The sequence below is a fragment of the Macaca mulatta genome, chromosome 2 (assembly GCF_049350105.2).
Source record: "Macaca mulatta isolate MMU2019108-1 chromosome 2, T2T-MMU8v2.0, whole genome shotgun sequence".
In the NCBI taxonomy this organism is placed as follows: Eukaryota; Metazoa; Chordata; class Mammalia; order Primates; family Cercopithecidae; genus Macaca; species Macaca mulatta.
Genome location: NC_133407.1, coordinates 108258636 through 108285711, shown reverse-complemented (window position 1 = coordinate 108285711; position 27076 = coordinate 108258636). Strand labels below are relative to the sequence as shown.

The window sequence follows — 27076 nt, the reverse complement described above, 5'->3', positions numbered from 1 at the left end:
TCCCAAAATCGTTTCTGAGCTGGAGCCAGGATGTGGTGTAGGTGTCTTTTTTGCTTATAATTTTAGTCATAGCCAATGGGGGGTAAAATGAAAACCTGTGTGTGACGCCATGGCTCACTTAGTACCTTCTTGCTGTTTTCTTTTTATTTTCCCTACATGAGCATCCCAGTCTGATGTAATTGAACTCATTTCCCAGGACTGCTCTTTCCTGTCTGTGGTGTCAGAGACTTCATTCAGCTGACCCTTGCTAATGGGGGCCCTGGGCTTGGCTCTGAGCTTATAGAGGTGGATTAGACCTGACCCTGGGTCTAGGAGCCTCCCACCCAAGCAGGGCAGGCACACTTCTCCACCATGATACAGTTTGGTAAGTGCTGGTATAGGGAGAGACAGAATCCCCATGGGATGTGGCTATGTTTCCGTGTTGAACCATCACCCAGGATGAGCAAGAGAGCCTCAGCCAGCTCCTTTGGGGATGAGTGCCAAGTAAGAGCCCTCATACCTCCCTGGAGAGGAAACACATAAGCCCCAGAGAAACTGACTGCCTATGAGCCAGTGAGCTTGGTGGATTCTAGCAAGGTTTGGGGCCTGAAAAAATGGTAGGAAACCTGGAGGAAGGGGAGAAGGGAAACATCTGCCCTCTTCTACAGTGATGACATAGAAACATAGGAGAAGCCTAGGCCGGGCGCGGTGGCTCACGCCTGTAATCCCAGCACTTTGGGAGGCCGAGGCGGGCGGATCACAAGGTCAGGAGATCGAGACCACGGTGAAACCCCGTCTCTACTAAAAAATACAAAAAATTAGCCGGGCGCGGTTGTGGGCGCCTGTAGTCCCAGCTACTCGGGAGGCTGAGGCAGGAGAATGGCGTGAACCCGGGAGGCGGAGCTTGCAGTGAGCCGAGATCACGCCACTGCACTCAGGCCTGGGCGACAGAGCGAGACTCCATCTCAAAAAAAAAAAAAAAAAAAAAAAAAAAAGAAACATAGGAGAAGCCTGGGAAACCTGGAAGGCCAGGGCGCAAATACCTCCAATTAGGGTATTTGGTCTGTTCTGTGATTGTTATTGCACACTTGGTCCCTGTGCCATGGGAGCTCACCAGTTTACAGTGTCTCATCCACAGGACTCTGGAATTCATGCCAGAAAGGAATGCCAGGAGAGGACTGTGAACAAGAAGGACCCTTAGAGGATAGGGTAGATTTTGCCAAGTGGAAAGAATGAAGAAAGGGCCTCAGGCGTTGAGGCCATCCACAGCCAAAACGGGGAAGATGGCTGAGCGAGTGTGTGGAAGAGGCTCTCAGTCTGTGAACTATGAGCCTTCCTTGGCCTTGTGTTTGGGCTGCCCTGCTATGCCTAGGGAGGGAACACTGCTGAGCCCCCTGCCCATGTGCATGCAGTGGGGGCCGGGAAAAGGGCTGGCTCTGAGGTGACTGATTCCCTGTGGGGAGTCAGGAGTTGCAGGGGGAGGCCCACATTTTTTCTTCTTCCTCATGACGGATGGTGCCTGAGGTGAAGCAGGGCAGGGTGTGGTATGCCCTTCACTGCCCTTCAGTATCTGCCTCTGGTCCCTGTCCGTGGCTGCTCCAGGCTCCAGCCCCAGCACCCTTCAGGCCTCTGTGAGCAGCTCAGCCTCTGAGCAGTGCCTCCAGCCACCGTGGGATGGGCCTCACCCCACCCAGTCTGCACACCACCTGGCCCAAGAAGGGTAGTGTGGGTTTGGCATTTCATATCTTTGAAAACAGGAAACTCAGGGACCGGCCTTTTAAACCAACACTTGTGGCCCTCGGCAGGCTGTACTCACTCTCCCTGTTCCCTGAGGTGTGTATCTTTCTAATTTGGAAGCCCAGTGAGACTCAGCCCATTGAGAAACCCAGCTTCCTGGTATTCACGCCTTGTCTCCAGAGAGGCTGGGAGGAGAGGGAAGAATAGCTTTGCTGTAGGAGCTTGTTTAAACTCTTTGGCAGCTTTCAGAGGATGTACAGCCACTTGGCACCTCTCTGCCGCTGAGCCAACACTGTCTCAAGAGCACCCACTCGAAAACCTTTTAAAAATAAGTGCAGATGAAAGAGAAACTGCTCAGGAGCCAGGAGCAGAGAGGTGGTTACCCTCAGGAGTTTGTTCCCCAGATGGGGAGGGGATTAAGAAACCCAGAGGTACTGGTCTCTGGAAGAACATGCCAGAAACAGGCTCTATGGAGGGAGCATGGCACCTGGTGCCTGAGGCCTACGATGCAGGGAGTACTCACTCGGCACTGTTTACTTATCTGCACTTTTAAAATTGTGTACTGGGAACAGGCGTTACCAATTTAAAAATATATATTATATATATACACTTAGATATATATTCATGTGTATTTTTTAAATTGGTAACAGAGAGAGAGAGAGAAACAGAGTGGCTAATGGACTTGCTGGTACTTAGCTTGCTCTTTGTTACCCCCATGTCCCTTTTGTGTCTCCTTTTCTTATCTTGCCCTCCTGGTCCCCAGGGAAATTGTGGAACCAGGCCAGCATCTCCGAGATATGCCCATTCTCAACATGCCTGTGTTAGTGAGGCCCTTTGAAGTTGTGGAAAAGAGCAAGGGTGGAGACCAGTATGAATCCACACATCGTCTGAGCCAGGCACAATATCTGTCTCATGTATTCCTTATAATAAACTTATTTTGTACAGAAGGGAAACTGGAGGCTCCAAGTTAGCCAGTTTGACCAGGGTAGCTCAGCGGACTCAGGTCTGCATTGCCACCAAAGTTCACGTAAGGCTTTGAACGCACACATCTCCTCCTTGGGCTGCGAGTGAGCACCGTGGTGGAGGACTCCTCCGGAGTGGTCTTTACTTCCAGGTTCTGGAATCCAGGGGACAGCACATCTCCAGCCCAGCAGAGCTTCTCCTGTACTTTCCCTGTCCTGCCAGCTGGTCAGCAAGAGCTTAGCCAGCACTGCGGTGTGAGTGTGATCCAGCAATGCCCAATGCCCAGCCCTTCCTCCAGCGTCCACCTGCCATTGCCCACTCTGCACTTTTTCAAGAACCCAAAGTAAAGTTAGTTACGGAAGCTAGTGAAAAGGAAAGCTGGTGTGAACTAAGGAACTTTTTTTATTTTTATTTATTTTTATTTCTAGTTGTCAAATATCCTTTATTGAAATGTCTTCCTTTGTGCTTCTAAGTAGCTGGGCACTCCACCGCACCACTGTTGATGTCATCTGTTATGTCATGAGGGTGGTGGCCATCAGCTTGGCAGCCCACAGACTGGGCAGTCCCCAGAATCCCTTTAATGGTTCCAGAGAGTTGTCTGGCTAAAGGTCGGTGCCGCATCTGTAGAGCAATGTTGACAATCTCATCAAAGGTGGTATTTCCGGCCGGGCACGGTGGCTCACACCTATGAGCCCACCCAGCACTTTGGGAGGCCGAGGCGGGTGGATCACTTGAGGTGAGGAATTAAAGACTAGTCTGGCCAACATGGTGAAATCCTGTCTCTACTGAAAATACGAAAATTAGCCTAGCTTGGTGGCACATGCCTGTAGTCCCATCTACTTGGGAGGCTGAGGCAGGAGAATCGCTTGAACCTGGGAGTTGGAGCTTGCAGTGAGCCGAGATCACACCATTGCACTCCAGCCTGGGCAACAGAGCGAGACTCTGTCTCCAAAAAAGAAAAGTGGTATTTCCGCTGTGTTTAACGTTTTTCTGTTTCTCTCTGTCTTGCAGCGGTTCCTTGAGGGCTTTGATGATCAGGGCAGAGGCAGAAGGTACCATGTCAATCTGGGCCTTTCTGTTCTGAATGATCAGTTTCACTGTAAGCCTCTGACCCTTCCAGTCACTAGTTGCTTTGGCAATGTCATCACCAACCTTTTTTGGGGACAGACTTGGTCGAGGGGGGCGCGATCTTGGGGGCCCACACAGGATGGCACTGACTTCACTCCTGGTGTACCTCAGCTATACAACTTTGATCCTCATTGAGGTCGAACTTCAGTGGCATGGTAGAGGCAGCTGGTGTTGGATGAACCCAGATTTGGGACAACCGAAGAAGGTTGCACCTTAGCCGCCTCCGAGCTGAAAGCCAAGAGCTTTAAAAAAGAAAAAAAAATTGTTATTAGACACAGAGTCTCACTGTGTTGCCTAGGCTGGTCTCAAACTCCTGGGCTCAAGCAATCCTCCCACCTTGGCCTCCCTAAGTGCTGGGATTATAGGCATGAGCCACCATGCCCAGCAGAACTAAGGAACTTTTTTTTTTTTTGGAGACAGGGTCTTGCTCTGTCACCCAGGCTGGGGTGCAGTGGCACAATCACAGCTTACTGCAACCTTCTGTCCCCACCCCGGGCTCAAGCGATTCTCCCACCTCAGCCACCCGAGTAGCTGGGACCACAGGTGCACACTACCACACTCGACTAATTTTTTGTATTTTTGTTAGAGACTGGGTCTCGTCATGTTGCCCAGGCTGTCTTGAACTCCTGAGCTCAAGTAATCTGCCTGCCTCGGCCTCCCAGAGTGCTAGGATTACAGGCGTGAGCCACCACACCTGGCCTTGAACTAAGGACCTTTTAGAAAGGAAATATAATTGTATTATTTCAAAGCTTTGTTTATAGCATTTCAACCTGTTTTGAATAAATAGTGTCCCCAAGATAATAAAAAGGAGACCAGAATTCATTAAAATAATGAATTGAAAAAAAATTGTCAATGAGCACATCTTTTGGCTGGTGACCTAAAGAAAGAAACAGGCAAAATTAATCGAGAGAGTTTATTTGGGCCAACGTTGAGGACTGCAGCCTGAAACATACTTCCAAGTTGCCTTTGTTCAAGCAGGTTTTTGGGAGGTTTTTTAGCTTTTATTTTAGGTTCGGGGGTACATGTGAATGTTTGTTACGTAGATAAACTCATGTGATGGGGGTTTGTTGTACATATTATTTCATCACCCAGGTATTAAGCCCAGTACCCAATAGTTATCTTTTCTGGCCCTCTCTCTCCTACCCTCCACCTTCAGGTAGACCCTAGTGTCTATTGTTCCCTTCTTTGTGGCCACATAGTATTCCATGGTGTATATGTACCCCATCTCTGGCCACTCTGTCATCAGTTAGGTTGATGGGCATTTAGGTTGATTCCGTGTCTTTGCTATTGTGAATAGTGCTGCAGTGAACGTTTGCATGCATGTGTCTTTATGGTAGAAGGATTTCTATTCCGCTGGGTATGTATCTAGTAATGGGATTGCTGGGTTGAACGGTAGTTCTGCTTTTAGCTCTTTGAGAAATTGCCACACTGATTTCCACAGTGGTTGAACGAGTTTACACTCCCACGAACAGTGTGTCAGTGTTCCCTTGGATCCGCACCCTCGCCAGCATCTGTTGTTTTTTGACTTTTTAATAGTAGCCATTCTGACTGGTGTGAGATGGTATCTCATTGTGATTTTGATTTGCACTTCTCTGATGATCAGTGATACTGAGCTTTTTCTTCATATGCTTGTTGGCCACATGTATGTCTTCTTTTGAAAAGTGTCTGTTCATGTCCTTTGCCTACGTTTTAGTGGGATTGGTTTTCTCTTGTAAATTTGTTTAATTTCCTTATAGTTGCTAGATAATTAGACCTTTGTCAGATACATAGTTTGCAAATATTTCCTCCCATTCTGTAGGTTGTCTGTTTACTCTGTTGATAGTTTCTGTTGCTGTGCAGAAGCTCCTTAGCTTAATTAGATCCCATTTGTTAATTTTTGCTTTTGTTGTGATTGCTTTTGGTGTCTTTGTCATGAAATCTTAGCCCATTCCTATGTCCAGGATGGTATTGCCTATACTGTCTTCCAGGGTTTTTATAGTTTTGGATTTTACATTTAGGTCTTTAGTCCATTTTGGGTTGATTTTTGTGTATGGTGTAAGGAAGGGGTCCAGCTTCAACCTTCTGCATATGGCTAGCCAGTTATCCCCAGTACCATTTATTGAATAGGGCGTCTTTTCCCCATTTACAAGCAGGTTTTTAAAGGGAAAAAGGGCTGATACAAAGCTGTTTGACAGGAACTGTCATTGGCTTACAGAAACAACATTGATTAGTGATTGGCTCTACATTGTTGAACTATAGAGTGTGTGTCATTCCATGGCTACTTGGCATCAGTCTAGAGCCCACATAGCTAGTAGCTTCAAGAGGTCATTATTTACTGGGCACAATGGCTCATGCCTGTCATCCCAGCACTTTGGGAGGCCAAGGCAGGTGGATTGCTTGAGCTCAGGAGTTTGAGACCCACCTGGGCAACCCCATCTCTATCAAGAATACAAAAAAATTAGCTGGGTGTGGTGGCGTGCGCTGTGGTCCCAGCTATTTGGGAGGCTGAGGTGGAAGGATTGCTGGAACTTGGGAAGTTGCAGTGAGTCGTGATCGCACCACTGCACTCTAGTCCGGGTAATAGAGGGAGATCCTATCTAACCAAAAAAAAAGGAAATTATTTATCTCAAAGGTGGGGTGTGAGATGTGACTGCTGTCACAGGCTGTCATATTTCAGTGCTTCTCTAGGCCTAGTAATTAAACAGGCTCACATTCCTCAGATAAAAAGTTTTTTTTTCTTTCTCATGGCAAATGAGTCTTTCTAAACTTGAGCTTTGGGAAGCAGTTGCTTTCAAGCCCCCAGTAGTCCTGGACACTTGTTTCATATTATTACTTTGTATTGTCCAAAGGGGGAGTGGGTTTATGCTTGCTATCAAATAAGCTTGAAATAGCCTCAACCCAGGAATTATCCCAATAATGTTAGAAATGTGCAAATTAACGAAATGATCTGGTCAACAGTTAAGCTCAAATGACTTTTTTTGGAGGGTGGGGAGAGATAGAATTTTGCTCTTGTTATCCAGGCTAGGGTGCGGTGCAATGGCACGATCTTAGCTCACTGCAACCTCTGCCTTCCGGGTTCAAGTGATTCTCCTGCCTCAACCTCCCGAGTAGCTGGGATTACAGGCATGCACCACCACACCTGGCTAATTTTTGTATTTTTAGTAGAAATAGGGTTTCACCATGTTGGTCAGGCTGGTCTTAAACTTCTGACCTCAGATGATCTGCCCGCCTCAGCTTCCCAAAGTGCTGGGATTACAGGCAGGAGCCACCGTGCCTGGACTCAAATGACTTTTCTGCTTTTTTTTTTTTTTTTTTTTTTGACTCAATGGATGTCATCTTAGAGCCAAAAAGTTATTGGAGCTGGGCTTCCGGCTGTCCTTGATCTTGCTCTGAAATAGCCCTCTCTTCTGTCCTTTGTCCTTCCTTGGTGGAGGTACCTGGCCCTCCCTGGTAGCACCTCATAGTGATTCTAGAACTTCCACCCAGCCCTTGGTGGTTTGGTCTTTTGGGGAAATAAGTAGCAGCCATTCTCCAAATCTTAGCCCACTTGGTCAAGTTTTTGAAACTACTTCATTCTTTTTCCCTTTTTCTTTTTCAAGAAACCAAATCGTAAGCCCCATTACCTCAGGAGAGCAGCCTCTTTCTTGGCCATGTCAGTTCCATCCTATTTATGTGCTAAGCAAGCTAAGAGGCTTTGGAGAATGACTCTGTGCCCCTGTCTGGAATGACTGCCACCCCTGGGGTCCTGACCCTGCCTCCCAAGCCCCCTGTGACATACACCCGGGAAAACCCCTGGCAGTACCCAAGGAAGCCATTTCAGAGGAGTGGAGCAGGTGCCATGGGTTCTGTGTTCCCTGGGGCCCTCCCAACACCATGGGGACACCCTAAAGGTCTGACCTGTGGGCTGTTTCAGTGTTTGTAAGCGGTGCATTCGGAAGATGGATCACCACTGTCCGTGGGTCAACAACTGTGTCGGCGAGAACAACCAGAAGTACTTCGTCCTGTTTACAGTAAGTCAGCTTCCAAATTCTGCCCCGCCCCCCAAGAAGCAATGGAGCACTTTGTTCCTTTGAAAATTCTCAGCATTCACGATGTTCTTTGCTGCTGTTCAGAATACTGCCTGGCCCTGTAGATCTCCACCTTCCTGCCAAAGATCTCTCTGGCTCAACAAGTGCCTGTTCCTAAGCCCTTCCCTTGAGCGTTTAGAAAATTGATTCAAGTTGATTAGCTATGAGCAAGGGCTGTATTCTGGGCTCCCATGCCAAGTGTTGGACCTAAATAGCTCAAGAAGGCAGTTTGGGTGATGACCTCAAATCCTGAGCTGCAGGTAGGTGGAGTCTACTTAGTGCAAGGACTAGAAGGGCCCTCAGCAGTCAGTACCCTGACTTTTCAAGGGAGGAGATACAGCAGACTTGAACCCCCGTCCCAGGCAGCTCAGACTGCCTGGAGCCCAGGTCATGCCTGGGAGACGGGCTTGTTTCTGTTCTGGTTCCACATACTCCCGGAGATGACTGCTCACTTGACCCAGGGCTGGGGGTAGGGGGATCTGTAGGGAATCACTAGCTGGCCCTCTGGTCCCTCCTGGTCAGGCCTCGGCCTAGCTAAGTGTTCCTGAGTGGCAAGTTCTGAGTGCCCCTGTCCCGGGAGCCCATGAGGTCAGAGGATTCTTACAACAATGGTATCTGCACTGGTTTCCTGTTTCAGATGTACATAGCTCTCATTTCCTTGCACGCCCTCATCATGGTGGGATTCCACTTCCTGCATTGCTTTGAAGAAGATTGGACAAGTGAGTATGTGCCGAGGCTTTCCTCCCTGCTCCAGGGTGGGTGTGTGACCTGAGCTGGGGCAGGGAGGCTCTTTATTTCCTTCATGGTACCAGGGGCCAACCTCATTTTATTAAATCTCCTGAAAGCCTATGGACTGAACAGGGAAGAAATGGCAGAGGCTGGAATCTCTCTTCATGAAAAAATGCAGCCCCTTAACGTCAGTTCGACAGGTAAAGTCGTGAGTTGGACAGACAGACCCTCTGGACTGGGCGTGCCCAGGGAAAATGCAGGCCCCAAGCAAGCACAGAGGCCGGTTCCAGTGCGTGGGAGCCGTGCTGGGAGAGAAGTTTTGTTTTCTGTCTTTCCATGAGGCACTTAAATCAAAGGTCATTTTATTCCAGTCTTGCAGAGATTCATTTTTTACTTTCTGGCTAGGACATGGAGTTTCTTTATTAATTTGGTTTTTGTGATGGTTGTTTTTTAACTGCTTACACTGATAATGGTGAATTTACATTAAGATTGTAGATAATTCTTCCTGCTTTAGAGGCATCCCACTGAAATGTGTAAATACTGAGGAAGAAACTCCAGCCAGAAGATTGCACAGATCCTGAAGGAAAACAATAGATGCTGGAGGAAAAGAAATGAGAGGCCACCTGCTAGGCTGGCTCTTTCGCACTCACAATCTGTGAGACAAACGTCTTGAGCAAGGAACATTGTATTTCCTCTACTTTTCCCTCTATGGACCTCCTTTTTTTGTTTCACTGTCTTTAGAACTTTTGCTCTTCCTATTCATGCTGACTTCTTCCCACAATTCTGGCATAAGTCAGATGGCAGAGGTCAAGCTAGCAGACAATAGAGAGAGGAGAGGAGGGTAGGGGTGAGTGGGTATGTGCAGAACTTACCATTCTGCCTATCTAGGTGAGTCGCCAGCAAGTTCCTGATCACTTGGTGAGCATTCTGAAGTACATGCCTTCTGCTAGGCCTGGGGAACCAGATCTACTCCAGATGTGGCCTTGGTGACTTGACAGGGGAGTCCAATTAGGATATTTTATCATCCCAAACACCTCCCACCTCTCATCAAGTTAACAGACATGGGCAGGTGATGGGGTAGCACAGACTATCAGTGAGGCAAAATGTCCCTGTCATGGAATGGTGCTGGAAGGGACCATTTCATTAATGCCTACTGGGAGCCAGGAATGGCCCAAAGGGCTTTTTGAGCGGTGTATTGTTTTGCCTTTATAACCAGCCTGCAAGGTAGGAGAGATGCTTCCCACTTTGCAGATGACAAAAGCTGCGGCTCACAGAGGATGAACAAGTTCCCAAGATCACTCAGCTAAGAAGAGGGCCTGTAGTTCAAGCCTAGGTCTGGAGCAAGGTTTTTAGCCCTGTCGGTTGACTCCAATGGTCAGGGCCCTCCCAGCCATGCTCTTGATTAACTGTGGTCAAGATTCCTGATGGAGTGGGCTTCTATGGCGCCAGCTTCTGTGGCGGCTGGGCTGGGAAGGCACAGGTCAGTCCCCAAAGTTGAGGCCTGAGAGTTGACTGTATATGACCGTTACTGCCCTCACTACTCAGCCCTGGTGAAGCTGTTGGGCCATAGGAGCTGGTGTGAGTCGGGGGCCGAGGGCTGTCCCCCGGGATTAGGGCACTTTGAGTTGATATTTAAAGAAGGGTAGGGAGGTGGTTCCACACTCCCTGATCTGATTCCTACTTCCCCAAACTCCGTTGGTAATTCCTGAGGCCCAGCCCACAGAGGAATGATGCTTGCTGCTTTGCAAGGAGGGAGAACAGGCCATGGCCCTGGGCTCTGCCACCAGCTCCAGGGCAGCAGAGGCAGATAAGAAGGAGGTGCTTTGTCCAGCAGGCACCCCCATGTGCTCCTGCCAGGCCAAGGCCAAACTGTGCAGATGTTCTTTCATGAATTCTTAAGCATCCCCCTGTACAGAAAGGAAAACAAAATCTCAGAAAGCCCAAACCTCTTGCCCAGATCCTTTTGTTGTCAGGCACTGTCCCAAGGCTGGTTGTATGGCAGTGAGCAAAACAAAGCCCCTCTCCTCCTGGAGTTTGAAGTGTAGTGGGAGAGGCTGCTATCAAACAAGTACAGAAAGAAACAGGTAATTCCACAATGCAAAGGACAGGAAGACACAGGGGCTGGAACAGAATATTAGTATGGGCCTTGTAGTTAGAGTTCATGATCAGGCATTGGTGCCAGGATTTGTACCCCATGGTGTCTGCCAGATGTCAGAGCCTCGCATTCTCCCCAACACCCTTCCCAGCCCAAGGCCATCATACTTGTAGCCACCTACGGCCAGCCCATCAGGCTGGTGGCCACCCCAACCAAGCCCTGCCCCACAAGGAGCCAAGAAGAGAAATCATTCGGAGGCATCGATAAGTTCCCAGGGAAACCTGAGGAGATACGCATTGTAGATGAGATGCTTCTTACCTGTCACCCACATGGTGTTTGGTATCTTTCCAAGCTCATTCCCACATTTGACCTCCCTTGCCCCTCCTGACATTCCCGTGGGGGAGCCAGCAGGACAGCTTGGATGGAGTGCTTACTCCCTTAATTCCCAGAATCAGTGAAGCCCGACTCTGCCCTCCAGGATCTGATCTTTCCAGCCAGGGAAACAGACACAAGTATGGAAGCAACGAGAAACAAACCACAGCCCAGGCTCAGCCAGCATGGGCAACTGCACTGAGGCGCAGAAGTCCTTAGGTGAAGAGTGCCAACCAAGGGGCCTAGCCTGTCTGCCAGCACCATCTCCCAGGCCACCTTGCTTCAGGGCCCTCCCCTCCCTGCTCACCCCCACTATCTCCACAGCACCTTCGTGTTTCTCTTCCATGCGCTGGGTTTCTGACTTAGACTTTGTTCAGACAAAAGATTGCTGCTTAAAAGCAAACCATACCTCTAGTCAAATCTCACTGCTTCACAGTGGAGTGGGTGGAGGACTGAAGATGGTGGGACTGGCCTCAGGTCCCCGGGGCTGGAAGCCAGGACAGTGAAAGCACCTACTCTGGGCCCATGCCTCTTTGGTCAACTCCCTGGCCTTTGACACCGATGGCCTCGGTGCTACAGATGTCCCTGGGAGCAGGGGCAGTGCATTACCTCACACTATAGTCAAGGCTGAGCCCCGGCAGTTCAACTGCCCCTGCCAAGCTTAAAATCCCAAAGCCACCAAGTGATCCTCCACAGCTGCCCATGAGCTGATGGGGTATAGAGGGGCAGCATGTCATACAGGAATGCCCAGAAAACCTATGGCCATAGCAGGACTGGACAGGCATCTCCACCTGGGTACCTACATTGTGCTCTCTGAGGAGAGGAGGGTCCCCTGTGTTGTCGTCAGGCCTTCCTGCCTCACTTCAGAGGCCTTCCTGGGCCCTTCCAGGTGTCAGGCACCATGCTTGGCACTGGAGGCAGTGAACAAGGAATGATTTGTATTAGGGAAGGGAAGCCCCGACTGGGGCCTGGCCTGTTGAGTCGGCCAGGATGATTCTTACCATATCCTGGAGGCCAGGGACCTGTGGCACCCAGGAGGAATGAAGGCCTGCAGGCGGGAGGGAGAGTGGGAGCCCAGTGGGGCGGTGAACCTGGGCAGCGGGCAGTGGGTGGCAGCACCAAGCCCTGTGTACGTCTTCTCTTTCAGAGTGCAGCTCCTTCTCTCCACCCACCACGGTGATTCTCCTCATCCTGCTGTGCTTTGAGGGCCTACTCTTCCTCATTTTCACATCAGTGATGTTTGGGACCCAGGTGCACTCCATCTGCACAGATGAGACGGTAAGCAGGCACTCTGCCCGCCATTTCCGCACCTGGGGATGGGGAGGACCCAGGGTCAGTGTTGCTGGGAGAGCTGCTCACAGTCAGACCGAAGCCCAGTGGTCAGGCCGCTGGTGTGCAGGGCACAGTTCCTTTGTTTGCAGTTACATTTGGGTCATCTTCATCCACACACAAGTCCTCCAGCCTTGGGGCAGCCACAGCAGATCACACCAGGAGTGCGGCCCAGCAGCCGTGGCTGAAAGGCTGCCTTTACCACATTTCCTTCCATCCCCCCATGACAGGTCTTCCTTTATGCTGTACTGCATTAGACACTCCACTAGGCACTGAGGGCACCCTTCTCATCTGGGGGCCACAGGCTTGAAATAGAGTGGTTGACAGGGTGCCCTAACCCAGCTGGGACAGGCAGGTCAGCTTGCCAGCCATGCCTGGGTCCTGAGGGCAGAGTCAGGAGACAGGTCTGCTTGAGCCCCCAGGGCAGCAGGCTTTTACCTGGCCTCTGGGTCATCTCTGTCCGGCCCAGCCCTGGTCCTCGTCCACTGCCTTCTCCTCACCCCCACCACCACCTCCCATCTGCCCACAGCACCTTCGCTGGAAGCTTTGAGGCTGCTGGCTGTGCCAGACTGGGGCCTATTCCCTTGGTGCCTCTGTTGCTATCTCCTGACCTTCCTGAAGTGTCTGAAAACCTCAAGGTGGTCAATCCCTGGCTGTGATACGGGCATTTCTCTGGGGATTTACATAGGAAAAAGGGGCGGCACTTAGCTCTGGGTGTGAGGAGCAAGCAGAGCCATGAGGTTGAGAGCCATCCCTGTATGACTCCTGATGTCCTGAGGCCCTCTCAGGGTCAGCTCTCACCAGTGGTCTAGGGCTCTGGGTGAAGGTTTGGGCCTATGGGTAGTCAGCATTGGGAGTGGGCTCATAGGACGACAACATCCTCCCACTGCTGCTGGGCGCCTTCCCCTGTGGGCTTAGAGGAGCGTGTGCAGAGCAAAGAAGGGACAGTGCCGCCCACTGCCAGAGCACCATTGTGCGTGTCTTTCGGCAACTTTTAGAAGGTTGCGGGGCTTTTGGCAACATTTTTTCTTTTATAAAAAATGATGTCATTGCAAAAGAGTTTCTGTAAAACTAGTAGCCAATAGTTTAGATCCAGCCCTGTATCCAAGCAGTAACCATGACCAACTTTTCTGCATAAGATCTACAGGGAATCCGATGGGGATTCTTTCAGGACCCACCTGCCATTGGGATACTGCCAGGTCACGGTCTGGGGGAACCAGAAGGCAAGCTCTCATGGCCCCAGTCCTAGCCGTTCTTCCCTGAGAAGACTATTCCTAAAGAGAATTATGTTGGAAGGAAAGGAGAAAGCTGGAGGGCCCTGCCCCACCTGGGAAAGGGTGTCTTCCCTTTGCCCTGTGTCCTTCCCAGGTCCCTAGGTTGTGAAGACAGACTCAAATTCGGCTGTCCTCCCAGCACCCCTTCACTAGAGACCACAGCAGACAGACCCCTGGCCAGGCTTCTGCCAGGCTGCTTCTCTCCTGTCTGTCTGGGCAGGGGCCCTGTTCTTAAGCCCTGCCCTTTGACCAGCTCCATCTGAAGAAGGGAGACGGGGAGGAAGCAGCTCTTCCCCCAGCCCCAGTTTTTTCCTGAGACTTAGCAGGGGAAGTGGCACCGGCTCCATGACAGTTACTGCATAGGTCTCCACCATGCTTCTCCCCAAAGGAGCCACTAGGAGGACCTTTGCCATGCCAGGCTGGCTGGCCTGGCCATGCCACCCTCTAACCTGTACTAATCACTCCTCCTTCCTCCTCTATGGTGACTTCTCCCCTCATTCGTGGTCTGTCACTCCTATTCAACCTTCTCAGTTTGTGTCTCACCAGCCCCACTAAGCAGGGTGCTGCTTAATCCCCCAGGCTGGTGAGACGCACAGCGCCAGAGCAGTCATTTGATTTGTTACTTTTTTTTTGTCTGCAAAGTGGTCATGGTAGCTTCAAACTTCCTAGAAACCTCTCCCAAATTAACGGCCATCATTGGTTATGATGATTGCGAGCTCCACAACAGCTCTGAGGCCTCTAGTGACAAAGCCTTCATAGCACTCCATCCACAGCCCAGCACAGTTTCTGAAGAGTGCCTCTGCAGAGCTCAGCGAGGGGCCAGAGCTGGAGAGATGCGACACACCCTGGCCTGGCATACTTAGACGCAGCGGCATCTGCGCTGCTGATGATGCTGCTTTTTCCCTCCCTTCTTGGAGGGACTTGTGAATGAGTGCCCACCAAGAAAAGGAGAAATTTTTTTAGTAACACGTTTTATGAGAAAGATGTATTATGTAGATAGCTCTGTTGCTTTAAAAAGGAAATATTTACTCCATTCACCTCTCACTGTGGACATCCCTCCCCAAAAACCACAGCAATGCAGTGCTTGACTGAAAGTATGATTGTTCTTGTTTTCAGGGAATAGAACAATTGAAAAAGGAAGAGAGAAGATGGGCTAAAAAAACAAAATGGATGAACATGAAAGCCGTTTTTGGCCACCCCTTCTCTCTAGGCTGGGCCAGCCCTTTTGCCACGCCAGACCAAGGGAAGGCAGACCCGTACCAGTATGTGGTCTGAAGGACCCCGACCAGCATGGCCACTCAGACACAAGCCCACACCACAGCACTACCGTCCCATCTGTTCTCATGAATGTTTAAATCGAAAAAGCAAAACAACTACTCTTAAAACTTTTTTTATGTCTCAAGTAAAATGGCTGAGCATTGCAGAGAAAAAAAAAAGTCCCCACATTTATTTTTTAAAAACCATCCTTTCGATTTCTTTTGGTGACCGAAGCTGCTCTCTTTTCCTTTTAAAATCACTTCTCTGGCCTCTGGTTTCTCTCTGCTGTCTGTCTGGCATGACTAATATAGAGGGTGCTGTCTCGGGCTGTGCCCATTCTACTAACTGAGTGGATGTGACGCTGTGCATGGATGGAATAGTTCGGACACCTGGCAGGGGATGCATGGGCAAGCCAGGAGGGCCCTGACCTCCCACTGCCCAGGAGGCAGTGACAGGCTCCCCGATGGGACTTAAAACCTCACCGAAGACGGATGCTTACCCCTTGAGGCCTGAGAAGGGCAGAATCAGGGCTGGAGCCTTCGGAAGGGACCTTGGCACAGCGACCTCATCCCCCAGCTGGACACAGTTTGCCTCCTAACTCGCAAAGCAATGACCTGCCTTGTACTTTATGGGCTTGGGGTGTGTAGAATGATTTTGCGGCGGAGTGGGGAGAGAGATGAAAGAGGTCTTATTTATATTCTAAATCAGCAATTATATTCCCTGTGATTATTTGGAAGAGTGTGAAGGAAAGACATTTTTCCAGTTCAAAATGCCTTATACAATCAAGAGGGAAAAAAATTACACAATTTCAGGCAAGCTACCTTTTCCTTTGTTACATCTGCTTCCTCTCTCACCACCCCCTCTCCCTCTCTTCCCCAGCAAGATGTCAGTTAAGCAGTGTGGATTCTGACTGCAATAGGCACCAGTGCCCGACACGTACAGCCCTGCCATCATCCCCTTCTCATTTTATAAACTTCAAAGTGGATTCACTTTCTGATATTTAACCCCCATAAATGTGCACGTACCTGTGTCTTATCTGTATTTTAACCTGGGAGACTGTTGTCCTGGCATGGAGATGACCATGATGCTGGGGTTACCTCACAGTCCCCACCTTTTCAAAGTTGACATATGGCCATACCATTGGCTGGAATCCACAGACACACCTAAACTAAGCCTGTGGCACTGGGACAGAATAGATTTTCCATTTGAGAGGCACTTCCTGTGTCAGTCTTGTTTGAAGGAGGTGGTGGTGGTGGGGAGAGGTGAAGGAGGTAGGGAGTGCCCTCCAAGTACAAAAATGACAAATATGATTATTTACAATCTGGGAATTCTCACACATTGATTTGTTTTTTAAGCAGTTGCCAGAAACCCCCTTTTTTAGCTTTTGCTTGGGGTGGGGGTAGAAGATAAGGTTTATTCAATCCTGTCCTGGGTAGGGCGAAAGTGAATCTAGCCATGTGATTTTTCAGAAAAGTAAGTGGAACATGCTGCCTCTTTTCAATTCTGTCAGTGCTTCCACATGGAAACAAAATGCAATAAAATTTTTCCAAAACCTGTTCTGATTTAGCTATCTCTCTTGAGGTATTACCGTTAGCGGGAGGCCGACTGTCCACAATCTACTTGAGTTTTCTCCGGTTGGGTGTTTCATTGCTCCGTCTCTTGAATGAGGATACTTTATTTTTTGGGTTTTAAAATACATTTATGGTCCCTCTCTTGAACCAGCTTGCCCCACCAGGCCTCTTTCCTTGGCTTTCTGCAGCCTGAATCAATTCCTGTGTGTTGATGGGCTTTCCTAAGAGCTTTTCTGAGTCAGTCAACTTTGACTCGCCTCTATGGTGCTGTTCATGCGATACGGGCAAGGCCGAGATGCTAAGATTTTTAAAAAAGAATGCTGTTTTAGATCAAGTTGATAGCATTTGTTCTCCATATGCTTTAAAAAATTGTTTTCTTAATATACAGTTCACTTAGGTATATGAAAGAAGTGTGATTGTATTAAATGACTAGAGCGGGGCTGCAGCTCTGGGCCTCCCCTAGGGGAGAGAGATTGGTAATACTCCATCTTCTAGGGCATTTTTTGAAGTAAGACAGGTTAGTTCTTTTCCCCATGGCATTTCTAAGGAATGCAGCAGACAGTGCTGAAGATGCATGGACTTTTTTTTAGTCCTAAAAATAGAAACTCATCCTTTGAAGTTGTGCATACTATGTTTATCTTTCCAATAGAGTGGGGTTCCTTCAGATATCCTATAGGATTCTGCGTCTGGGTTTGTATAGGCCTTGGCTAGAAACAGTCAGTGTTTCTGAGCTCTCAGACCAGTTGCACTCAGAAGATAGGAATACCCCCACGGTTCCTGGCATTTTTATTTCATTTTTATTCAGACTGATAACAGTTTGCCGAGAGCACAATGACTGAAGAATGTGGCCATCATTTGCAGGATAGTGATTGGTTCCCTGCCTGGCTTCCACATAGGAAGAAAAAGCATCCCTGAGCTCTTCTCAGCATTTCCAGATACAATGAAAGAGGACATCTTTCTACACAAAGTCGCCCCAACTTTTGGCTTGGACACAGGAGTTCTAATAGTACTGTTTGGTGCACTCATGGGAAAATGAACCAGTAGTAGCCACTGTCTTTCAGAGCCTGGGCTCTGGGAAGTGGAAGTGAAAAATAAAGATGTGGCTCGTTGGGTTAGGTGATCCCCAGCTTGCTTGCCTTCTGTCAACTCTGTCAGGTTTGTGTTCATAGCAACCAGACTGAATATGCAAAAGGCTTAGATCCAAGCAAATCTGTAATCTATGCATATTTGCATGGGCTTGGTAATACTTCCTCTTTTTTGTTAGAGACAAGGTCTTGCTCTGTCACCCAGGCTGGAGTGCAGTGGCACAATTAGAGCTCACTGCAGCCTTGAACTCCTGGGCTCAAGTGATTCTTGTGCCTTGGCCTCCCGAGTATCCAGGGCTACAGGCATGTACTACCATGCCTGGCTAATTTTGTTGTTTTTTAATAGAGTCAGGGTCTCACTGTGTTGCCCCAGCCAGTCTTAAATGCCTGGCCTCAAGCAATTGTCCTGCCTTAGCCTCCCAAGTCTTGGGATTACAGGCGTGAACCACTGGGCCCAGCCCTGTACTTCTTGTTGAAAGAGCCCCAAGTATTAGCTTTTGCTCATCTGGCTAGGCCACTTAAATAGTTAAAATCCACCGTCCCCTAATGCAGAAACCGATTAGGTGAGGTAAATTAACCAACATTTTAAACACATATGTGAGGTTGGCATTACACAGAAACTCCTCTCCAGGGGGCTGGGCTGGGCTTTCTCAGCCAGACTAATGGGTTTTAAATTTCTCTCTCTTCAAGACTTGCAGTGCATCAGTTTAGAGGGTGAGCCAGCCAGTAGAGGGAAGGGGCCCCACCTAGAAGGTGCCCTTCAATATCAAAGAAATGTAAAGAGAGAAAGATTTTGCTAGAATCCTCCTCAAAGGTGTTCTTGAGGTTGCCAGACCAGCAACACCAACATCAGCATCCCCTGAGAACTCGTTAGAAATGCACATGCTCGGTCCCCACCCCAGGCTACCGAACCAGAAACTGGGGCCCAGTAGTCTGTGTCTTCACAGCCCTCCAAAGTGATTCTGACTATTAAGTTTGAGAATCCACTTGGGGCTTGCAGGGGTCCCTCCTCAGGTGGTCCCTGATACCTGCTGGTGATATGGGTCCTGTGTGCTGCTGGGCTCAGCATAGTGCAGTCGGGGTGTGCTGATGGTGAGACAGGCACGTGTTCCCTCCGCTGAGAAGCCACTGAGACCGCCTTCCCTTATAACCTGCGGACTCCCCAACAAACAACTGCCAAGACATCAAAGAAAGTCTGTATGAAGCGGATCCAAAGTATTAGCCTGCCCACCACTCCTTGTGCGTCTCATCAGTGGAACCCATCTCTAGACCAATGGCCCTTTCGGTGAAGAACCAGCCCGGAAGGGAAACAGAAAAGCATAGAACCAAGGGGCCTCCAGCTGGGAGTGGTGGCCGGTGAGCAGTCTAGAGCCAGGGGCATTGTAACAGCCCAGATACGTGACCTGTACGCGTCCTGACCTTTGCTTTCCACATATGGGTTTAAACAACCATGTGGCTTTTTCTTATATTCTTTAAATACATATCTGACTTAGGATCACCTCACAGAAGAGACAGAATTCACGGTGAAGCAGAAACAAGCCACTGACCAGTGTGCTCCCAACCTGAACCTTCTTTTTCTCACCCTCTCAAGAAAACATCTTGCTGACTTGAGCAGCGTGATTGCCGTAGCAGAGTGGCCCCCAAGGATCCCACTCTATTGTGGCACACAGGAGGAGCCGATGATGCTGATCCAAGGAGTGATGACAAGCGCTGCAGAGGGACGTTTGCCAAAAGCCTTCTGGGGGCCGCTTGTGCTCTAACACCGACATAAGGATGCCCTGACTTTCTGCAGCTGAGGCCATATCGTCTGGTGACCAATATTTGGGTCCTGGCTTCAGTCTTCGGTTCAAATGTCTGCTTGGCTACTCATTACCATACCGACTACCAAAATATGACCTTGAGCAGTAACTTCTTTAAGTCTCAGTTTTTTCATCTGTAAAACGGGAATGATAATCTAAATCACAAAGTTAAGGGAAGGATTACATGAGGGTGATGAATGGGAATGTATAGTGTCTGGCCCTGGTATGGCTTTATAAGTGTTAGCTGTGTTAGAGCTGTGCTTTTCAAATCATCAGTCACAACCATTCATGGTTTGCAACCAGCATGTTTTTCAAGAAAAATGTTTAATGCATTACATATTGCAGGGTAAGTATTGTTTTATGAAGCTTAGAGGATTGTGTGTATATGTGTTCTGGAATGCAACAGAAAAATGTTTCCTCTTGTGGGTTACAATATAGAGGTATGAGATCTCTGGCCGGGCACGGTGGCTCAAGCCTGTAATCCCAGCACTTTGGGAGGCGGAGACAGGCGGATCACTAGGTCAGGAGATCGAGACCATCCTGGCGAACACGGTGAAACCCCGTCTCTACTAAAAAATACAAAAAAAACTAGCCGGGGCTGGGCGCGGTGGCTCAAGCCTGTAATCCCAGCACTTTGGGAGGCCGAGACGGGCGGATCACGAGGTCAGGAGATTGAGACCATCCTGGCTAACAAGGTGAAACCCCGTCTCTACTAAAAATACAAAAAACTAGCCGGGCGAGGTGGCGGGCGCCTGTAGTCCCAGCTACTCAGGAGGCTGAGGCAGGAGAATGGCGTAAACCTGGGAGGTGGAGCTTGCAGTGAGCTGAGATCCGGCCACTGCACTCCAGCCTGGGCGACAGAGCGAGACTCCGTCTCAAAAAAAAAAAAAAAAACTAGCCAGGCGAGGTGGCGGGCGCCTGTAGTCCCAGCTACTCAGGAGGCTGAGGCAGGAGAATGGCGTAAACCCGGGAGGCGGAGCTTGCAGTGAGCTGAGATCCGGCCACTGCGCTCCAGCCTGGGCGACAGAGTGAGACTCCGTCTCAAAAAAAAAAAAAAAAAAAAAACTCTAATGAGGAGAGACAGTGCTATCTGCCCAGCTATGAAGAGACACATTTGCATAGGCTGCTTCCTGAGGCTCTGGCTTTCTACATCTGATGATACAGGGAGCAGGGAACAGCCTGTTCTCTCTCTGTGGGGCTCAGCTGAGTCTGCACAGACTCTTCCTTCCTCGGAGGCCTTAGTCCTAATACATTCATTTTGGAGTGTTGGTGAGTTTGTTCACAGATCACAGCTCATGTGTCACCCAGGCTGACCTGAGCCAAAAGGCCCGTCACACACCCTTTGCAAGAGCTGCTGGTGTCGACTATGACCCCCTTCCAGGCATCAACAATTTTTGTTTGTTCTCTTGAGTCTGAAGCTAGTATTACTGCTCCACTGCAAACCTCAAGTTTAAGAACTTTGCCTGCAGGATCCCTTTAAATCCACATAAAACTCAAAATTGAGTCCTACCAGGAAAAAGCAGCCCTCAGCCCATTTTTATGCATCAGATTTGTTTGCAATATTTTCTTTCCGGACTCAAAAGTCAACACTGCCTGAACGTTCCACTTTACTGCTGCAGACCTCTGGTAGACAGGCCAGGCTCTGTCTGGAATACTTTTATGAGCTTGGTGAGGAGGTTGAGTATAATCCAAGAGTGCCTATCTGGGAGCATGCCACATGAATGGCAAATAATCATCCTTTGGGCTCTTGGCTTCATTCCTCTTCTCTCTGAGCTCAGCCTCGGCACAGTGGTGATTTGCAGTAGAGCTGGAAACATGTTGGGCAGAAAAAACAACACTACTTCTGGTCCCAGTTCTGATACATAACAAGCTAGATGAGCCTTGGCCACTGTCATGGCCTCTTGGAACTTCTGTTTCTTCCCCATCTGCCAATCATCAATACTCATACCCACCTCCTGACAAGGAGGCTATAAAAACCTATGGTCATGGCTTTGAGTCCAAGTCAGTATGGATGCAGCCAATCTGTCATTTCTGGGTGTCTCCTCTGTAGCTGGATCTGCCATATGGTGATGTCCCAGCTCTTGTGCTATCAAGTTAAAGCCTCTTTCTCGACAGGCTGCAGATGATCACCCAGGAAGGGAATGCAGAATGCCCAGAGCAAATCATCTCAGCTGGTCACTGCTTCTGTGCCAAGAAGGGAGGCCTGGCAAGGGGCCAGTCAGGAAGCAGCATGGCATCCCGTGCTCATGACCCACATGAAGGTCCCTCTAGACTTGTGTTAACAAGATCCATTTTCTGAAACAGCTGTTTTTGTTCTGATTATAAAAGTAACATTGGCTCATTGGTAAAACTTGGACTATGTGAGAAGTCTACAGAAATAAATACAAATCATCTAGAATTCCATCCCCAACAGTAACCACACAAATGTTCTAATGTCATGTAAAACTATATTAAACCATCTTTTCTAGCTGCATAGTGTTATAGAATCGTTTGCTTAACCATCATTATTGGGCATTTCTCATTTCCAGCTTTGCATTATTATAATTCAGTGTTCAAGTTTGTATTGCATAAATCTTTGTCTGATTATTGATCATTTTTAAGCTTTTTGTGAAATAACTTCAGACTTAGAAAAATGTGACAAAAACAGTACAAAGAGTTCCCATGTACCATTCAATCAGTCTCACCAAAGGTGAATATTTTATACAACCATAACACAAATATAAAACCCTGGACATTGACAACACCATACCCTTAACTAATGTATGTACCTTATTCACATTTCTCCTATTGTCCCATTAACACCCTTTTCTGTTCCAGGATCCCACACTACATCATTTTGCAAGTCTCCTCCAGTTTGTGACAGTTCCTCAGTCTTCCTTTGTCTTTCATGACCTTAACCCTTTTTAAAAATTGAGGTGAAATTTCTGTAACAAAATTAGCCATTTTAGAGTGTACATTTAATGCATTCACAGTGTTTTGTACCACCAGGTCTATCTGGTTCCAAAATCTTTTCATCAGTCTTTGACCCTTTTGAAGACGTAGGGCAGGTATTCTTTAGGCTGTCCTTCAGATTGTGTTTTTGATGTTTTTCTCATGATTAGATTGAGGTTAAGCATTTGGGACAGGAGCACTGCTGAAGCAATGTGTCCTCGTTGCACCGTATCAGGAGGCACATGGTGTTGATACGTTTCATTATTATTGTGATGTTAACTTTGATCACTGGGTGAACGTGGTACCCGCATTGTTTCTTCCCTACTATTAAGGTACTGTTTTTCCCTTTGTAATTGATAGTATCTTATGAGGATATACTTTTGAGATCCGATTTTTTTAACTTAGAATTTATTCAAAAGTCAAGAATCATAAATCTCTGAGATGGTGTGGGAAGAAAAAGTGCTGGAGAAGAATTGGCCTAGGGTACCATCAGATCCCAGACTGTGTGTTTGCCTCAGTTTCTCTTTCTGCATAACAAAGGATTGTGCCAGTTGTGTAACGATCTTGTGTGGAAGAGAAAACCTAGAACTAGATACACAGAGATCTTTCTTGAGTCATGTGAATGAGCAGTGCCCAAGCCCGGCAAACCCACAGCAAATTCCCTTGGCTTCCAGAAGAGATGGAGAAAGCAGTGCCCCCACTGGAGGGTCAAAAGCCTCTGTGCAGGGTGTTGTGGGCCTGGAGAGCTGGCCTGGCCATGTCTTTACCTCCTCTGGGCATCTCCCCACCCCAACACCCTTTCTGTGGCCTGGTGGCTGAGTTGCAGCTGAGGCAGGTGAGTTGACAGCTTGGAAGAGGCTGCAGGGTGCATCTGCTGCATGAGCAGGCCTGAGCACAACCTTACCTCCCCACAGTGGTCCTGGGTGCCCTCCGGCTGCCTACTGCATGTTGGCACCAGCTGTATGAGCACCCACTTCTTCACCTCGCATGCTATTTGTGTCCTGCCCTCTCTCCTTAACCCCATCATCCTTCTGCTGTATTTGCAGCCCCTATCTACCCTGGTGGGAGTGGCCAAAAATATTTAGGAGGGGGTCACCAGTTTGTAGCGGCCTCAGAGGATGCGTGGTCCCCCTTATGCCTCAGCCACTCATCAGCCTGGCCCCTGCCCATCATCTGGCATTGCATTTGTGGAAGGAAAGAAGGGGAGGGCTGGGTGGTGGGTGGAGAACACGTCAGTCGGCCAGGCAGACCCTGCTTGCTGTGTTCCTCCACGCTGCTGTCTACCCACGCCCCAGAAGTCCTCCGAGGCACCTCTCGGGGCTGAGCTGGGCCACAACAGGCTGCCCTCTCAGACCCCATCTTACCCACGCCCTGGACCCCGCCACTGCTGGGCCGTAGCTGGGGGTGTGTACATGAGCTGCACAGCCCAGCAACACGCTGACGCTGACGCTCTTCATCCCCTTCTCCCTCCAGGGCATCGAGCGCCTCAAACGAAAGAACCAGCCCAGGGAGCGCACGGGGAGCTGGCAGTCAGTAAAGGAGACCTTTGGTGGGGACTTCTCCCTGAACTGGTTCAACCCCTTCTCCAGACCGTGTCAGCCAGAGATCCCCAGTGACAAAGACATGGTGCGGCAGGTGACATCGCTGTCAGACACCGAAACAATGGAGGATCCATCAGAGGAGACAAAGGACGAGGACTCTGTGGAGGTGACAGATGAATAGATGCTGCTGTGGGGAGAGAAGCAAACACTAAAAAGTGCTGTCAACCTTCGTCCTGGGGTTTTGGATAACGGGGCTCATGGGCATGTTGCACTCCCAGCACCCCCAGCACTTCCCTGAGCCACTCGCTTGGCCTTGCCATTCCCTGTAACCCCTCCTTCATCTCTCCATGTTGGGCCAGGTCTGGGGGTCGGGAGTAGGCTGGGGACATCAGAGGAGGATGGGGGCTTTCTCAGAGTTCATCTAAGAAGAGTCTGCACTGAGAGGGCTCGTCAAGAACCGTTCTCCAAGACTGGGCGGCTTTTACATTCTCAGCCCAGCAAAGGGAGCTTTTGAACAGGGCAGCCCAGGGGCAGAAAAGAGCTTGCCTTTGGCTTTCCCTGGGATTTCTGTCTTCTCTTGGGAAGGCTGGGGCCTTGGCTCCTGGCTTTGAGAATTAAGATTGTGACAGAAGGACTGGGCAGGGCTGGCCTTGGTGACCTGGGTTGGGACACTGACATCAGGGGAGACTAGCCTGAAAAGACTGCAGAGCTGCCAGCCACTCCCTGGAAAGGGCTTCCCCCTGCTGCCTGCTGAAATTAGGAGGTAGAGGTGGCTGCCACATCTACCTGCAAGGGCCAGGCATGGTTCAAAGAGGACCCTGCATTTAGCTCTAAATAGACATGTGCAGGACATGGCCAGCACGGACAGAGCCAGGGTTATAACAGTAGAGCCGAAAATGAGCCCCCATTCCACAGACACCAGAGTCTTCACTGAGCGAGACAGCTGGGAGCTGTCCTGCCTATGGCTACGTATCTAGCCATTCACAGGTGTGGGTACCGGGAAGGACGTCTTTAGAGCTACTGGGGACTCTCTAACCACTCCCATGAGAACTTAGTTGAATGTTACCTCTTGGAGGAAGTCTAATAACACACGTAGGTAGAACTAACCATAAACCCTGCCTGTGTGTTTGAGGCCAGTTCTCCCAAATTGGTGCCCATCTTGTCTCTGAAAAGATGGGTGATGGCCAGGGCCTGCTGACTGACAAATCAGATGAATCAGGAAGACAGACACACATACCCTACCAGGATGAGTCTGCCCTCTATTCACCCCATTTGAAGCCTAGGGTGTCTGTGACCACTTCTGAAGGTCTGAGCAGCATTCTGGTGCTCCTAAACCCCATTCCAGTGGTTGCTGCAGCATCTTCTGCACAAAGCCCAACAGAAGAGTTCTTATCCCCGTTTGGTATAAGAAGTGGATTCACCACCCACTCGCTCCACGGGCCTTTGTTCCTCTCTTTGGGCCATTTCCCCAGCATCTACTGGCGTCAGGATTGGCAGGGGCATAGGCACTCAGCAGAGCATGCCCCTGCAAGGCCTCAGTGTCAGGGTCCCCCTTCCAGCTCCAGGCAAAAGGGCATGAGTCCTGGCCCCAAGTGGCCTGTGGCTCTAGTTCAGAGGAGAAGAAGGTCAGTGTTTGGAGGTGCAGTCTCAGGACACTGAGAAAGGAAACTGGTGACTATGAGAAAGAAAAGAGCCAAGCAGCATCCTGGTTCTTGGACAGCATCCTTGGACACTGTGAAGGGTGACGATCCTGCCAGAGACCGTCTCTCTACAACTGATGACCCACAAGGGCCTGGGGTTAATTGCTCAAAAGGCCCAATGTTCACAAAGTCACCTCTGCCCTAATCCTTGCTCAGAGCTCTCCAAGTATGACCCACAAGAGGGGTGATGGGGGATTCTAACATTAACAGAGCAACCAGAAAGACATTGGGCCTCCCACAGTCAGGCTGCAGGCCCACTTTCTTGGTCCTTATCAGCTTTAATATTTATTAATAACAACATAGGAGCCTGAGTCAGCTGTAAAGGCCGTTAACTTGCAATCTGGACAGGAAGTCGACGCTCACCACTTTGGGTAAGAGCTGCTCTGACTATAGGGCCCCCCTATTTGTTGTCCTAACTCAGAAGCATCTCTGGGCTGCCAGGGTGGTGGATGGAATACCAAAGAGTTCACACCAAGGAGGAAGCAATGCCTGCCCGCTGGAGTCTCCTAAGGGGCAGCAGTTCGAATAAGCAAAGAGGATTTGCTGGTCACTGCTGACATGGGTGTTTATGGTGAGTTCAGGCCTGAGGACAGGAGTGTCTGCAAAACCACATGGCCCTTGAGAAATGTCCTTGCACATTGGGCTTCAAACTCCTCTTCTAGGGATCCAGCTTGGCCTGAAAGCAGAGGTACACAGCAGCCCCAAAGCCAAAGTGTTTTCAGATTGGTTGCTCTGGAAAGGAAGGCTGGGGTGAGGGGGCATTTTACCTGCACAGAGGCAGACCCTGCCTCCCCTCATCACTGACCCCATCTCCAAGGTAGACCTCAGCCATGTCAGTCCCTGTTCTGGAAGGTGCTGGGCTGGGCCACAGCCAGGGTTATGTAGGTAATTAACCTGTCCAACCCTGAGCCTCGCCTCCCTATACCAGCGACACTGGTCTGTCTGTGGTGACCGTTCACAGCATAACATTCTGCTTAGCCTCAAACTGAAAACATTGCAACTGAAGTCAAAACCCGATGAGATCTTACAGGGAGAGAGAGTGGGTGCAATTTGCCTCTTTCTTTGAATAAAAAGCTCTTTGCTCACCCTCAGTGACTAGAGTCTCCTGTTTTAATTAAGAGATCCCAGCCCAAACCCTTGGGCAGTGTCCTTCCTCATGGGTCACCCTAAAGGCACCTCTAGGAAAGCTACTTTTCTTCCATTCCCAGTGTGGGAGACCAGTGTCATACGGCACCACACAGTGGCCATGCCAGGCTTTATCACCTCTTGGGATCGGACACTGTGCTGTGGAGTGACTGACCAAACCCTTCTGTTTGTGTTACCACCCTTGTGGTATTTCCAGCAGAAGGAACAATTACCTTTCCTTCAATAAACATTTATTGAACACCTACTGTATGCCAGGGAGGTGGGCAACAGGGGCAAGGGTGACCAGGATTGAGGTTTTTTTCACTTGGGCAGCTGGAAAGGCAGAGGATGACAGGTATCCCACCCATGACTGTCCTGTGAATTAGACACAAAATAACCCTCATTCAAGCTACGC

The 27076-nt window shown here is 49.4% G+C and overlaps 1 protein-coding gene across 5 annotated transcripts in view; it reads left to right on the top strand.

Moving 5' to 3' along the window:
* The window catches only part of ZDHHC3 (zinc finger DHHC-type palmitoyltransferase 3), a 60813-nt gene extending 34186 nt beyond the window's left edge, over nt 1-26627 (top strand). For 2 of the 5 annotated variants that reach the window (XM_015131164.3, XM_015131158.3), the window contains 5 exons: nt 7700-7796; nt 8491-8572; nt 8699-8782; nt 12197-12327; nt 23769-26627. In XM_015131164.3, the coding sequence (XP_014986650.1) occupies nt 7700-7796; nt 8491-8572; nt 8699-8782; nt 12197-12327; nt 23769-24017 (643 nt within the window). In that variant the 3' untranslated portion in view covers nt 24018-26627. Of the gene's footprint in view, nt 1-7699; nt 7797-8490; nt 8573-8698; nt 8783-12196; nt 12328-14768; nt 16466-23768 lie in introns of those variants that run through there. The other 3 variants (XM_015131167.3, XM_001114753.5, XM_015131168.3) reach the window with 3 other exon arrangements.
* The last annotated feature ends 449 nt before the right edge of the window (nt 26628-27076 follow it).